General features: G+C 37.6%; 1 protein-coding gene and 1 long non-coding RNA gene across 5 annotated transcripts; both read left to right on the top strand.

Annotated features, from left to right (window-relative positions):
• Positions 1-2958: 2958 nt before the first annotated feature.
• LOC106096894 (sialic acid-binding Ig-like lectin 7) lies at positions 2959-8425 on the top strand. Of its 4 annotated transcripts, none has more exons than XM_019356257.2 (9): positions 2959-3199; positions 3466-3529; positions 3700-4083; positions 5288-5296; positions 5762-6067; positions 6152-6412; positions 6496-6586; positions 6741-6786; positions 6920-8425. In XM_019356257.2, exons 1-9 carry the CDS (start codon positions 3149-3151, stop codon positions 7181-7183), a joined length of 1476 nt encoding a protein of 491 aa, XP_019211802.1. In that variant the 5' UTR covers positions 2959-3148; the 3' UTR covers positions 7184-8425. The 4 variants fall into 4 exon arrangements, with proteins under 4 accessions (XP_019211802.1, XP_025760322.1, XP_025760324.1 ...); XM_025904539.1 differs by lacking the exon at positions 2959-3199 and adding an exon at positions 3240-3320 and having other exon boundaries at positions 3466-3552; XM_025904538.1 differs by lacking the exon at positions 2959-3199 and adding an exon at positions 3240-3320.
• Positions 8426-10087: 1662 nt separating this feature from the next.
• Positions 10088-12333, top strand: LOC112845018 (uncharacterized). Its single transcript, XR_003217790.1, has 2 exons — positions 10088-10316; positions 11436-12333. It is a non-coding gene; the product is annotated as an uncharacterized LOC112845018 (long non-coding RNA).
• The last annotated feature ends 656 nt before the right edge of the window (positions 12334-12989 follow it).

Here is a 12989-nt window from a genome sequence, read left to right on the forward strand (position 1 = left end):
ATACCCTGATGTTATAAAAGCAATCTGAAGTGTATTTTTGGGCGGGGATTTACAACTGATGTTTTCCAGTGTACATCTCCCCACGCTGCGTGTATTCATTAAAATTAATTGTTTTGATCATGCTCTTCTGGACCATCATTGTTTTACTCTCGTCCTCAATTTCGGACCCTTAACAAGCATCACTGCACTCAACTTAAATAGCTCACCCAGAGTCCTGATCTCAATCATACAAAGTGATTATGGACTACAATGTTAATATGTTAGTATGTAAGAGATGATGGCTGAAATTTGGTTTGGTGTCAGCAGCTTCACCTGGTTCAAGAAGAGCAGAGATGGAGCTGTGAAAGTATCTGAAGGAGACATTTACAGCTTCAATGTAACATTATTGTGTGACCACTAATGATCTGGGACCTTACACATCAGTAGAGATTGATGTGACTGTTAAAGGTAAAGTTAGCATTAATTATTTTACTGAGTTCAATCTTTTCACGATTTACCTCTTTTTTTTGTAGTATACCTTGCAAGATAATGGAGACAGTGTTTTGTCTAAATGTTTATGTTTTAGGAAGTTTTAGGCTCAAACTTCTTTGACCATTGTTGCATTACAGGTGAACACTCTGAGATATTATTTGGTGTCCTTCATATACTCAAGGCATTAGTAGTCTTAATGCTTGTGAGCATGTCTTTGAATTGTGAGACAAAGTTTTATCTGAAACTTTCATTTTCATCTACAGATTAACTTGTCTGCAATAAGTCAAAAAAGGAAGTTTATTTTAAAAATTTCTTTCAGATTGTTCAGATCAAGATGCTCCACAAACCAGAGACAGAAAACTGATAGAAGAGCAGAGTCACTCCATAACACATCAAGTAAGGACAATGTGCCTTAAAACAGAGTTTCATTTACTGCAGAACAGGATTCGTTCGTGAGAACTTAATTCTTTCTTGAATTATATGTCTCGTTTCTTCTACAGTTATTCTTTTTGCTGCAGGTATGGTATTAATGGGGTGATGCTCAGTGTGATGGCCAGTTTTCTGTGACGTTCCTACATTTCCAGAAAGAAATACTGGATCTCCTTCAGTGTCTCCTTCAGATTCCAATCAGCTTATCAACTCCAAAAATAAAATGTAAGTTGTTTTCATTTTAACACTTTTAGTACATTCTAATTAAAATAATAATTTCTTGATTTCATTTAAGCAATATGTCACAGCACAGGAGTTCTTCCAATATTATTGGCCAAAACTGAAAATTAGTTTGTCAGCTAAAATTTCATTTCATTTTGAATAAATGTATTATTGTCTCTTGTCTTTTGTTTAAATGTGTTAAGGAAACACCAAATATTCAAACAGCAATTTGTCTTTTGGTTCTAATTGTCCAGTAACCTTTGAGTGGAAATATTTTGAGTGATATTTTGTGTTCACTCAGTATACACCTGTGCTTTGTAATGAGGGCAGAAATCTATGTTTTGCTAGCTGCTTTTAATATAGATGAAGTTAAAAATGATGGTGAAACAGAGCAGTTTAAGTTCATCAGTAAATGGAATCATGAGCAGAAGAAGAAATAAACCAAGCTCAGCCTCAGTGTCATTCTCAACCGAGATTCCTCCTGCAACAGTTTAGCCTATCAAATCTACCTGTCAGGTACTAACCACATATATGTGACTGCTTAGCAGCTGAACCCTTTATCTTTAGCCATGCATTTAGAAAATAATCTAAACATGAGAGAAAAAGAAAACAAACCTCGCAGCTTGTTTCATGAGTCGGTGCTCAAACACTTTTGATGAACAGTCTTCAAAACAACCAGCAGCACACTTTGTGCTGTAGAAAAAGAAGTGCTTGTACAGCAGTTGAAGAGAGGAGAGAGCAGATAGGAGCTTTCTATCACGTGTTGCTGCTCCACACACATGACCCAGGGACATTTACCAGAATGATCCTCTATGATCTCATCTCAAAGCTGAAAGATTTTCCTTGGTATTTCCTAATTTGATCATCAAACGTAAGCCAACTTCCAAATTTGGACTGCAGTAGCCAGTTGCCTTCCTAAATATTATTACAGGATGTATTGAGTTCAGTGCAGCATTGAAGAGTAGGCCTGCCCTCTCTTTGTCCGCGTGTGAATGTGCATGTGTGTCAGCTGGGTGTATTTTGATCATGCTGATTGGTCAGCTGTGTGTGTGATTATCTAAACACGATGTGAGTCAGTATGAAGTTCTGTTAATGTTATTATTAGTGCTTAAAATTACCCTCTGAGGATGTATAATGCTTTCATGATTAAACCGTGATGCAAATAGGAAAGTAAAATAGTATTGGCCTAAAGTGTGATACTTCAGAGGAGCCACAGTGTTACAGACAAATAATCCTGGTGGGGATCCTTCATGATCAGATTGCCCTGGCTTGTGTTAGCCAGCAGCTTCCCAATCGGGGCATTGCCTCCAGTAACAGTCCCCAGGCTTAAACCACCAATGCTACACAAGACTACCTAACTCAAAAATCTGAGTGTCCGTGTCAGATGTTGGGGTACCAGAACACTTCTGAATAGTGGGAAGGAAGAAAATACACACACAAGGTCAAGGAAAAATAACTTAGGGTTCCAGTGGGCCTTTCAGTGTTAACATATGGACGTTAAACTTGATACTTTCTGTGTATTGTGCACTGTTAACGTGTAGTTTCTCATGTTTAGTGTCTAATTGTGGCACTGAAAGAGCCACTTGAGACATGATGAAAGTTAAATAAATTCCAGTATCTGCATTTGGTTGAATGTCTCGACTGAATCACAAAGTAAACGAAGAAATATTTACTACACTGAGGAAGTTGGTCAACAGGTTTCTACAACCTGTGTGTGTACAAAGCTGTAGACACACAGCTTTCTGCAACACAGTTTCTTCATTTGGCTTCTTCATTACTTCTTTTTGTGTGATGTTTGCTTTAAGATTGTTTTCTCTTAAGCATCTAAAATTGATTTATGTCAAAGTAAAACACACATGGATGCAAGGACCCAGCAGCACATTGCACTGTGAGATCAGTGATCAGTGTTATTCACTTCACCCATCTATGGTTTTAATGCTGTGTCTACTTGAGATATTGATACATTCAGATAAACTATAAATTAATCACAAACACAGTTAAAATCAGAACATCTAAGGGCGGACAGATGAGGAGTGCAGCATCTGAAAAACTGGAGTGCATGATGGGAACATCACAGGTCTGTTTGCTTTGACATTACAACATCTAAACACAGAAGTGTTTCACTCACTTTGCTTCTGCTGAAATCACACGTTGACTTTTACTTTGTCGTCTCTCTGCTGTAGCAGTCTGATCATTTGGTAGGAAAACACATTTGCAGTTTTGTTTGTTTATATCAGACTGTGATATTGTGTTTCTAGTTTTAATAACACCTTACTTTTTAAAAGAATGTACATGTTCCTTATTCATCATTCGATTCGTGTATTTTTTTTCATATTTTTCCAGGTGATGAGTTTTGTGACAGTCCAGTCTGTGAACATCATGTTACTGAGTCTCCTCTTTATTCCAAGTGAGCCGTCTCAGTCATTTACAGTCAGTTAACTTTATATTGAAGATGTTGACAGGACAGGAGAAAAAAATCAAGAGATACATGGCTGTTAATGTCAGATTTTTCATTCTGAATTTTTTTCTTCATTAAGATTTCAACATTTTAATGATGAACTCTGTTTTTTTTTCCAGAGCCTTCGACTGCTTGTCCTGAGTATTCAGACCTCTTCATCACTGCACCAACAGACATGGAAGCTCTGAGTGGATCATGTTTACAAATCCCATGTAACTTTAGTGCTGCTGGACCAGTAAAGTTTGACAGCAGAAGAGCTGTCTTCGGAGTGTGGATTAAAAATCAGTCCAATGTTATTAAATTTCCAAAAAATGAGATCTTCAACAGCAGTGAGACAATTAACACCTATCCAATGAATATTACAGGAAACCTGAAGGAGAAAAACTGCACCACTCTGTTTTTCAATTTAACCACAACTTATACAAACACATACTACTTCAGAATTATGAACTGGCCGTTCCGAGCAACAGCTGCTTGTGATCCTCTTAAAATAACAATTAAAGGTAAGATACATTTCTTTTCATCAGTCAAAAATATAAAAAGTTAAATGCAGCCTTGTTTTAACCAGCAAAAAAACAATTATGTCAAATATAACAAAAATATGTTTATGTTATTTTTTTTGTATTTAGATGATCTTTTGTGTTCTTTATTGTGAACAATAAAAGGATTTAGTCAAAAATAAAAAAGGTTTACATTTCTGCATAATTGTTGTTTAGTAAAGTTTGTAAACACATGAAACACAACCTGACTGCACAATGTTAACACACATAGACATATGGACTAGAGTCTGTATTGTGCAAATACCAAGACTCCGTCAAAACTGCAAGAAGCAAAAAGAGAAAAATAAACTCTAAAAGACATGAAACTGTGCAAAAAAGTAAATAAGTAGTTAACAATAATACAGCCATGCAACTTATATATTTAGAGGATAGATGACATAAACATATTGTAAAAAAATAAAATAAAATAAAAGCACTGTTGCCGCACAGCAAGAAGGTCCTGAGTTCAATTCCACCATCAGGCCGGGGTCTTTCTGTGTGGAGTTCACATGTTCTCCCCGTGTTTGCGTGGGTTCTCTCCGGGTACTCCGGCTTCCTCCCACCGTCCAACGACATGCAGCTTGTGGGGATAGGTTAATTGGATAATCCAAATTGCCACTAGGTATAAATGTGCAAGTGAATGTGAGTGCGAATGGTTGTCTGTCCCTGTGTGTTGGCCCTGCGACAGACTGGCGACCTGTCCAGGGCGTACCCCGCCTCTCGCCCTATGACAGCTGGGATAGGCTCCAGCGCCCCCGCGACCCTGAAAAGGATAAGCGGAAGCGAATGGATGGATGGATGGATGGAAAATATATTCCTTGAATGCAGCAAAAGTCCCACATTACTCTGTGTCTTGACTGTATTTCCTGTATTATCACAACACTAATTCCAGAGCTCAAACATGTCTGCTACTTTCTGCAAATAATATAATCTGAATACATTTTACATTTATGTTTTCTTCCCCACCCCCGAAGTGGCTTGTTCGGGTGCTCACACACACAAACTACACCCTTTTTGGCTCCTACCTCAAAGCACACTGTGCTCTGTCGATCCTACGTGCTGCACAATAATGTTTAATATTTAGTATTTACTGTTATATTCCCATAGATCATAGTGATGATGTTGTTTATTATATTGCTCTTTTTTTCTGTTTTTTCTTTCTCAACAGGTGATCCAGGTGATCGATATATGTATTTTTTGTCTGCTTATTTTGTTGGTTTTGTTTTTTGCCCTTTATCACCGTTCTTCTTCCCCGCTGTTTTTCTTTCCCTCTTTCTTTCTCCTCTTTCTTTTCCCCAGTCAAGTCTGTCCCGTATTTAGCAAGTGAAAATAAAATAAAATAAACAATAAAAGGTGAATCAAATAGACCATTACGGCAAGGCTGGGATGGTCCATTTGGTAAAGTAAATCCGTTGGGCATTTTTCTTCACTTTTAGACAATAATTCTGATGGCAAAAGAGCCAAACGGGACCGGCAAAAAAACCCCCAAAAAACAAAAAAACAAACAAAAAAACATTTATGTTTTCGATTGTACAGTAGAAATATGTATGAGGACTTTCAAACACCTACACCGATCTCTGTCTGTATTTTCTGTATTTCTCTATTATCGATTTACAAATACATTTGTGTTGTGAAACCACAGATTCTCCTTGGAGGCCCAATATTACAATCCCGGGTAATCTGAAGGAGAAGGAGTCTGTCACTATAACCTGCTCAGCTCTCACTCCCTGTCCACACTCCCCTCCTCAACTCACCTGGAATCTCACACAAGACTCTCACAACAAAACAGAGGAAAACACAGATGGAAGCTTTACAACTAAAATCCAGCAGACCATCACTCTGTCAGACACACATGATGGAAAGAAGATCAGCTGCTCTGCCAGATATCCTGTGAACCAAGGAAAAGACACCAAGACAGCAGAGACAGAAGAGACTCTCAGTGTTTCATGTAAGACAATCAGAGTTTGTTGCTGAACTGAATCCTATAGGACAACATGATTTATGGGATATTTATTTCTTTTTTTTTCTCCAGTTGCTCCTAAAGACACCTCAGCATCCATCAGTCCATCAGGTTTGGTGTCAGCAGGCAGCTGGGTGAACCTGAACTGCTCCAGCAGAGCCAAACCTCCAGTCAGCAGCTTCACCTGGTTCAAGAAGAGCAGAGATGGAGCTGTGAAAGTATCTGAAGGAGAGATTTACAGCTTCAATGTAACAGATGGAGGAGTTTATTACTGTGTGGCCACTAATGATCTGGGTAATCAGACATCAGCAGAGATTCGTGTGACTGTTGCAGGTAAAGGTAAACTACACCACTGTTGTGGCAAATTAAATAACATCTTTTTCAGGGACATAATTTTTTTCATATCTTTCTATCAGGACATCAGAATAGTGGTTCTTTACCACTGAGTCTGCTTCTTGGAGGCATCCTTGGGTTCATCTTACTGATCTGTTTGATTATCTTTGCTTTGTAAGTATCTCACATCAAAACAGAAATCATGATCAGCTACTGTCACGGATATTTTAGCTACATATTAAAAATGTTCTTTTCCTTTCAGGCTTAACTGTACTCACCAAAATATTTAACAAATAAGTGACTATAGTTGATGTGTCTACCTTTACAGCACAGCTCTCAGGTTGTTAAAGTACCAAACTCAGCAAGAGACTCAGGTAGGAAGATACAAAAATTAGTTTGTTCAGATGTTTACTAATTTCATCAGGGCAATCTGTTCACTTTAAATTGTCTGAAAATATCAATAAGAATGGCTTGAAATGCAGCCACAAAACCTGGTTTATTTCATAGAGTCAAACAAGTGAAGAGCTGGTTGTTGAAGAGCCGACAAGTAAAACAGAAGGAGGGGAAGAAAACATCCATTATGGAGAGATCAACTTCTCTGTGCTGGGATATGAAGCATCCTCTGTCTCAGCGCAGGACACAGGACAGCAGCAGGATACGGTGTACGCACAGGTGAAAGTCAACAAGCCAAAAAACAGCTTAACACAGAGAGCTGCTTTGTGCTGCCAAGAGGAACTCTACGCTGAGGTCAGAAAAAGTGAGCTGTGTTAAGACATTAACAAAGAAATACAGAGATCAATGAAGTAAACCCAACAAACCACTTCCTGCACATTTTGGGGGGTTTTCTGCTTTCCTTTAAAACTTCATTTAGCTGCTTTCATATCTGTCTCACTAGTGGAATAAAGTTTTTCTAAGATTTCTGGAAACATCACTGGATCAGAAACATCACCAGCATGATGTTGAGAGTTCACCTGTAAAGTGATAATCTGACCAGCTCTCATTAAGGTTGCCAGTCAGATACTTCCAGATCACCTCACTTCATTAGGAATCTCCCTCTAATCAAATATTACTTTTTGACTACACCCAACGTTTCATGGAACAGAGAAAGTTTCTGATGAACTGTAATCCAACACATATTGCTTCATGCTCTGTTGTAAAGCTTACAAAACAGTATTGCAATTCATACAACAGTGTCTCCCTAATCTCGGGCTGCAACATCTAAAAGGAAGGCAAACTCCACATGAAAATATAAATTGATTTACAAAAAAATCTTAAGAGTTAGAAATTGTGAACTTCAAATATTTGCAGATTTTGTTTTAGTCTGATGGTCAGCCCTCATTTATGAGCATATACCACTGCCCAGTCCACAAAACACTGACTCCTACAAATACTCCTCCGAGTGATATGATCCAGATAGCACATAAAGTGGCCTTTCTGGCCTTGAGCACACCACAAATGTTAAAACAGGTCAATTTTGACCCAGCAGTTCAGTTTCTGCTGCACAGTTACATTGATCACATTGAAGAATAAATGCCATTACTTTTCTGTAAATCAGACTACATGCGTATCTTATCTTTAAATGTATGAGCTGCATGTCTAACCAGCATATCCCTAAATCTGTAAGGCATAATATTTTTAAAAAAAACCCACTGTGAGACACAGCATAAACTACTGTAAGCTTTTTGATTTGGATGTTATAATAAGGGTCTTATTAGTGCCTGTTTGTTCCTCCAGGTATTGTTGTGGATGCTTTGTCTGAAGATGAACTCAATGAAATGTGTTCTTGTTGTTTCATGTTAGTATGGAGTGATGGAACACTAAACATTCAAATGGTGATTTAGAGTTTTGTCTTTTGGTATTTATTGTCAAGTGAAATTTAACCAATAATGTGTCTGTTGTTAACAACTACTGTGATGTCACTTTTTGGATTTGAATGCAGTGGATTAGAGTACTGAAATAAACTATAGTCATATTTCAGACTGATGATGTTAAATAAACTGTATTTTAATGAGTTATTTTTGGTCAGATTCTTATGAACTCTGGACAGCTTTGGGTGAATCAGTTCTATCATCTGCTGACTTCAAGAATGTGGTGTGAATGAGACACGGCGAGTCCACAGGTCGAGGTTTTGAGCCATTTTATTTACCATGGCTGCAGCTCACAAGCTACCAGCCGCAAGTACTTCTCACCACAACAACAGCTCTCTACTCTCTGACATTTTTAAAAACCTGCTTTTTTACCTGCTGTCTTTACTCACTGAGTGTTTGATGCTTTAGGTTTATTTCTTTTCTTGTTGTTTTTCTGTTTTTTCAATATTGTTCTTATAAATAAATTGACTTGACATGACTTTGTTATAAAATGTCTTATATTTTAAAAATGGTGTTACAGTGATTTAGTTTACTTTGGAGGACCCTGAATTTTTCAGTGGTGCCAAACATTTTATACATGCAGTTGTACAACATATGCTGAAAAACTCCAGCCTGGATTCTTCTGCTTTGTCAAACTTTAGCCCTGTGTCAAAGCGACCTTTCTTGTTTAGCTCCTGGAAAAAATGCCTAAACCAAAACCGAAATCCTTCTTAGATGAACATGCAATCCTGAAAGTGTTACAGTCTGCGTATAAAACTCACCACAACACTGAGTTTACCACAACACTATTAAGGGAATTTAATGATATTCTTTCAGCAACTGATTTTGGGAACTGTGTGCTTTGACACGTTGGACCATGAGATCCTCATTTCTGTGTCAGCAATGATGGTTTTATCTCCACCTCTGCCATGTTGTTAGACCCAGTTTTAGCAGCAGAAGCCCTTGCATCAACCTTCTCTTTCTTTTCTTTTCTTCTCTATTGCTCACCTACAACTTGTGCAAAACTCATTTTATCTGTTTGAACTGCTGAATCTGTATGTCTACACCTGCTGCTTTTGCTTATTCCAAAGAAAACCCAAACTCAGAGGTGCTAGAGTTTTTGCAATTCAGTTTTTCTGAAATGCTGTTTTACTTTTACTCCAGATGTAATGGGACACACACCTTCCAAAACATCTCATCGGTCCACAGAGTTTTTTCCCCAAATGTTTTAAGCATCAACATGATGTTTTCTGGCAGAGATGAGCCTCCATGTTCTTTCAGCTCAGCAGTGGTTTTTATCCTGGAACTCTGCATCACAGGCCATCTTTGCCAAGTCTCCTTCTTATAGTGGAGTCATGAACTCTGACCTTAAAAAACGCAAGTGAGGCCTGCAGTTCTTTGAATGTTTTTCTGGGATTTTTGTGACCTCTTGGATGAGTCATTGCTACGCTCTTGGCATCTTGGCTCTTGGTTACTGTCACTGACATGTTACCTGCATGTTAAATTATCTGTTTACACATATATTTAACCTCAAACACAGGATAGTTAAGTCATGTTTAACGACCTCATATGTCTTCCAAGTGCTTAAAGTTAAAGCATCAAACTCAACAACAGACTCATTTAAGGAAATACTAAACTTCCCTGTAATTTACTGAACTGTTCAGAAGGTTATTTACTGTAGTGTCTCCACCAGCTGCTTAATAGATTTAAATGAAACTTTCTATTTGTTTCATTTTATAGATTCAAATAAGTGAAAAGCAGGTTGGTGAAGGGCCAGCAAGTAAATCAGAAGGAGAAGAAGACAAACATCCATTATGGAGATATAAACTTGACTTTGCTGAGATATGAAGCATCCTCTGACTCAGTGCAGGACAGAGGACAACAGCAGGATTTGGTGTACGCACAGGTGAAAGTCAACAAGCCAGAAAACTGTTTAACACAGAGGAACTCTGAGGCGAAGAAAATATGAATGTCTAAAAAGAGATCACATTACAGAAACGTGTTAACAAAGAAAAACACACGTGCTAACACAGCAGCCAGACCCAGAACTTCAGCAGGTAACAAAGTGATGAGCAGCCTTTGTTTCTACATGTACAAGTTTCTAAAGTAGCATCCCTGTGGAGATTACTTTGAAGTCTCTTTGGGCTGATGTTCATTTTTGCTGTTGTCGACTTTGTGTTCATACATACAAACTAAAAGAAAGATTGTATGTGTGTCGTCATTAGGGCGACACACATTGTGTGGGTGTGTGGGCCTGTAATCTTTAAGTTTTTATTGTTAACTGCTAATTATGTGACAGTGTCAGCTTTTGGAGTGACAGTGATGTGATGTAATGAGAAGTGTAACAATTTACTTTCTGCAGTGAGTAATTAAGTAACATAAAGTATTACTTTTAAGAAAAGTAATATGTATATGGTAATATGTAATACATTATTTTTCTTTAGTAACAAGCCCAACACTGTTCTTTTCCAACAGTTTAGTGAACTTAACGAGACAAATCCCATCTCTCTACAGTTTTACTTTGTACTGGTATAATGCAAAATGCTAAGTCTCTTATTTGTATCCAGATAACTGGATTACTAAGGTTTTTTTTTTACTTGAAACGTCACAGATTTTTATTTGTTACAGTGATCTTTTCTCTCTTTATGGATTGGTTTTATCGTTTGAGGGTTTTGTTAACAACAGAGGAAATCTAATAAACCGTAAAGTACTGACGTTTGGGCATTGTGTCTAGCTTCTGACGTGCAGATGTTTCCAAACACTGCTCTGTTAATAATAGCCACATCACGTGACAATGGCTACGCTAATTGATGTGGTGCCTTTCACCGCGGTTTTGACAGGTGTCTTATACCTGCTAAGGTAAGTTTTTTTTAACCAGTCATTTGTGCTGGTGTTTTAAATACTGAACAAATCTTTCTGATTGTTATTTTTGCCCTGGATTGTGAAAATATAGCCAATCCATTCATTTAAATATTGAGATCCAAGTAAAATAAATGTTGGTTTGTTTGAAAGACTACAGTCATATATATTAAAAAAAAATGCAGAGCAGCACACAGTGCAGGGCTGTAAATTTAAATCTCTCAATAGAAATCAACTCTGCTTTAAAATAGAAAAAGAAAACAGGCAGAAATATTTGGTTCTGACTAACATTTGTTCTCTTTTTCTACTTTCAACAGAAAATGTTATTTGCAGCATCAGTTCACTTCATCCTCAACTTCATCCAACACTTTTCTTGACAAATGATATTTTCCCTCCTCTTGTTTGTGTAACCAAAACTTGAGTCACAGACTGAATCAAACATAGAACAAACCTGATGACGTGATTCGAACACATCCAGATTGGAGTATTTTGGTGGATTCAGCCCACAAACAGCTGAAAACAGTGGTTGTCATAACAAACATCTTTTTCTTTTTTCATATATTTTATGTTATAAACTGGGTTTATTGTGCACCAAACTGAATTACTAAGCATGTTAATACTGGGAGAAATGAGCATTTGCTGAAGCACACTGTTCATCACAGTCACAGCTGGCTGTCTTTAACACTCTCAACATTTTTCTGTCTTAATTTGTACGCTGACTTATCCAAACCTGTGCTAATTAATGATAGTGTGCATTAATATGTTGTCTTGTTCAGGAGTGTGCAACACTCATTGCCTCATTGTTTCACAGAATAATATTATTCATTTTCTGCAAATGTGTCCAGAAGGTGTCACTGTGGAGATCAGTGTCAAACTATTTCATCCGTGTCAGTGTTTCACAAAGCCTTACTTTACCTACCACACTGAGTAGGTCAAATTTCAGGCAATAAGTGAAGAGAAGAGTTGGAATGACTCTGGAGGAGGAAACAAAACAAGTGGTTGTAAAGGTCATCCTTACGGAGGGCTGACTGAACAGTGCGTGGCTTTAGCAGCCTCAGTCTCTTCTTGTGAGGAGTTTGCATGTTCTCCCCATGTTACCATGTTGTTCTCTGATTTTTCCCACTATCCACAAAAGTCCAACTTATTGGAAATTCTCAATCATCCACTTAATCTGTCTCTTAATTTGAAAATAAAGCTGATTATCTGGGCATTAAACCAAGGCTTTCTTCAGATTTTTTTCCAAAAACATGTCTAGTTGAAAGTGGATCGAACTGTTTCACAGGAAATCTAATTCACCCCTAGAGGGAGACAAAAACACACAAATAAACTGTGCCGTTATTTTTGTGCCTCTATTCTGAGCACGTCTAAAAAAATTTGCAAGTCCAATGTTGCATTTTGAGGAGAAAATTAGAATAGTTAGAATAGAATAGTGAAGAATAGTTTAATTTGAGCAAACAAAATTCATTCCTGTGAGCAAGAAATGTATTTCACACACACAATAACAGCCCCTCTTGCTCAGTTGTTGGCATTGGCTCATGCTCAGATCTCTGATCTGTGTGCTGACACACCATAACAGACATCTGTGGACCTGCTCTCAGTGTTGCTCTTGCTCTCCACATCTCTGCTCCCTGCATGCTTAACTCTTTCTGTACACGTTATAAGTGTGCCACAAAACCAACCAATTACAGACTTGGATGCAAAAATTCTTATTGGCTGTTATGGTCTCCAATCAGCCCTCTAGCTACTGCATTCTTGAAACATGGTCCAGAATGTAGCTAAATCCATTTTCAATTAGTGTGTTTAATTCTTTTGTTTTAAAATATATAATTTTTTAAGACCATTGTTGGTTTTAATCTAGTTTAAACCAAACC

The sequence above is a fragment of the Oreochromis niloticus genome, unplaced genomic scaffold (genome assembly GCF_001858045.2).
Source record: "Oreochromis niloticus isolate F11D_XX unplaced genomic scaffold, O_niloticus_UMD_NMBU tig00002392_pilon, whole genome shotgun sequence".
NCBI lineage: Eukaryota > Metazoa > Chordata > Actinopteri > Cichliformes > Cichlidae > Oreochromis > Oreochromis niloticus.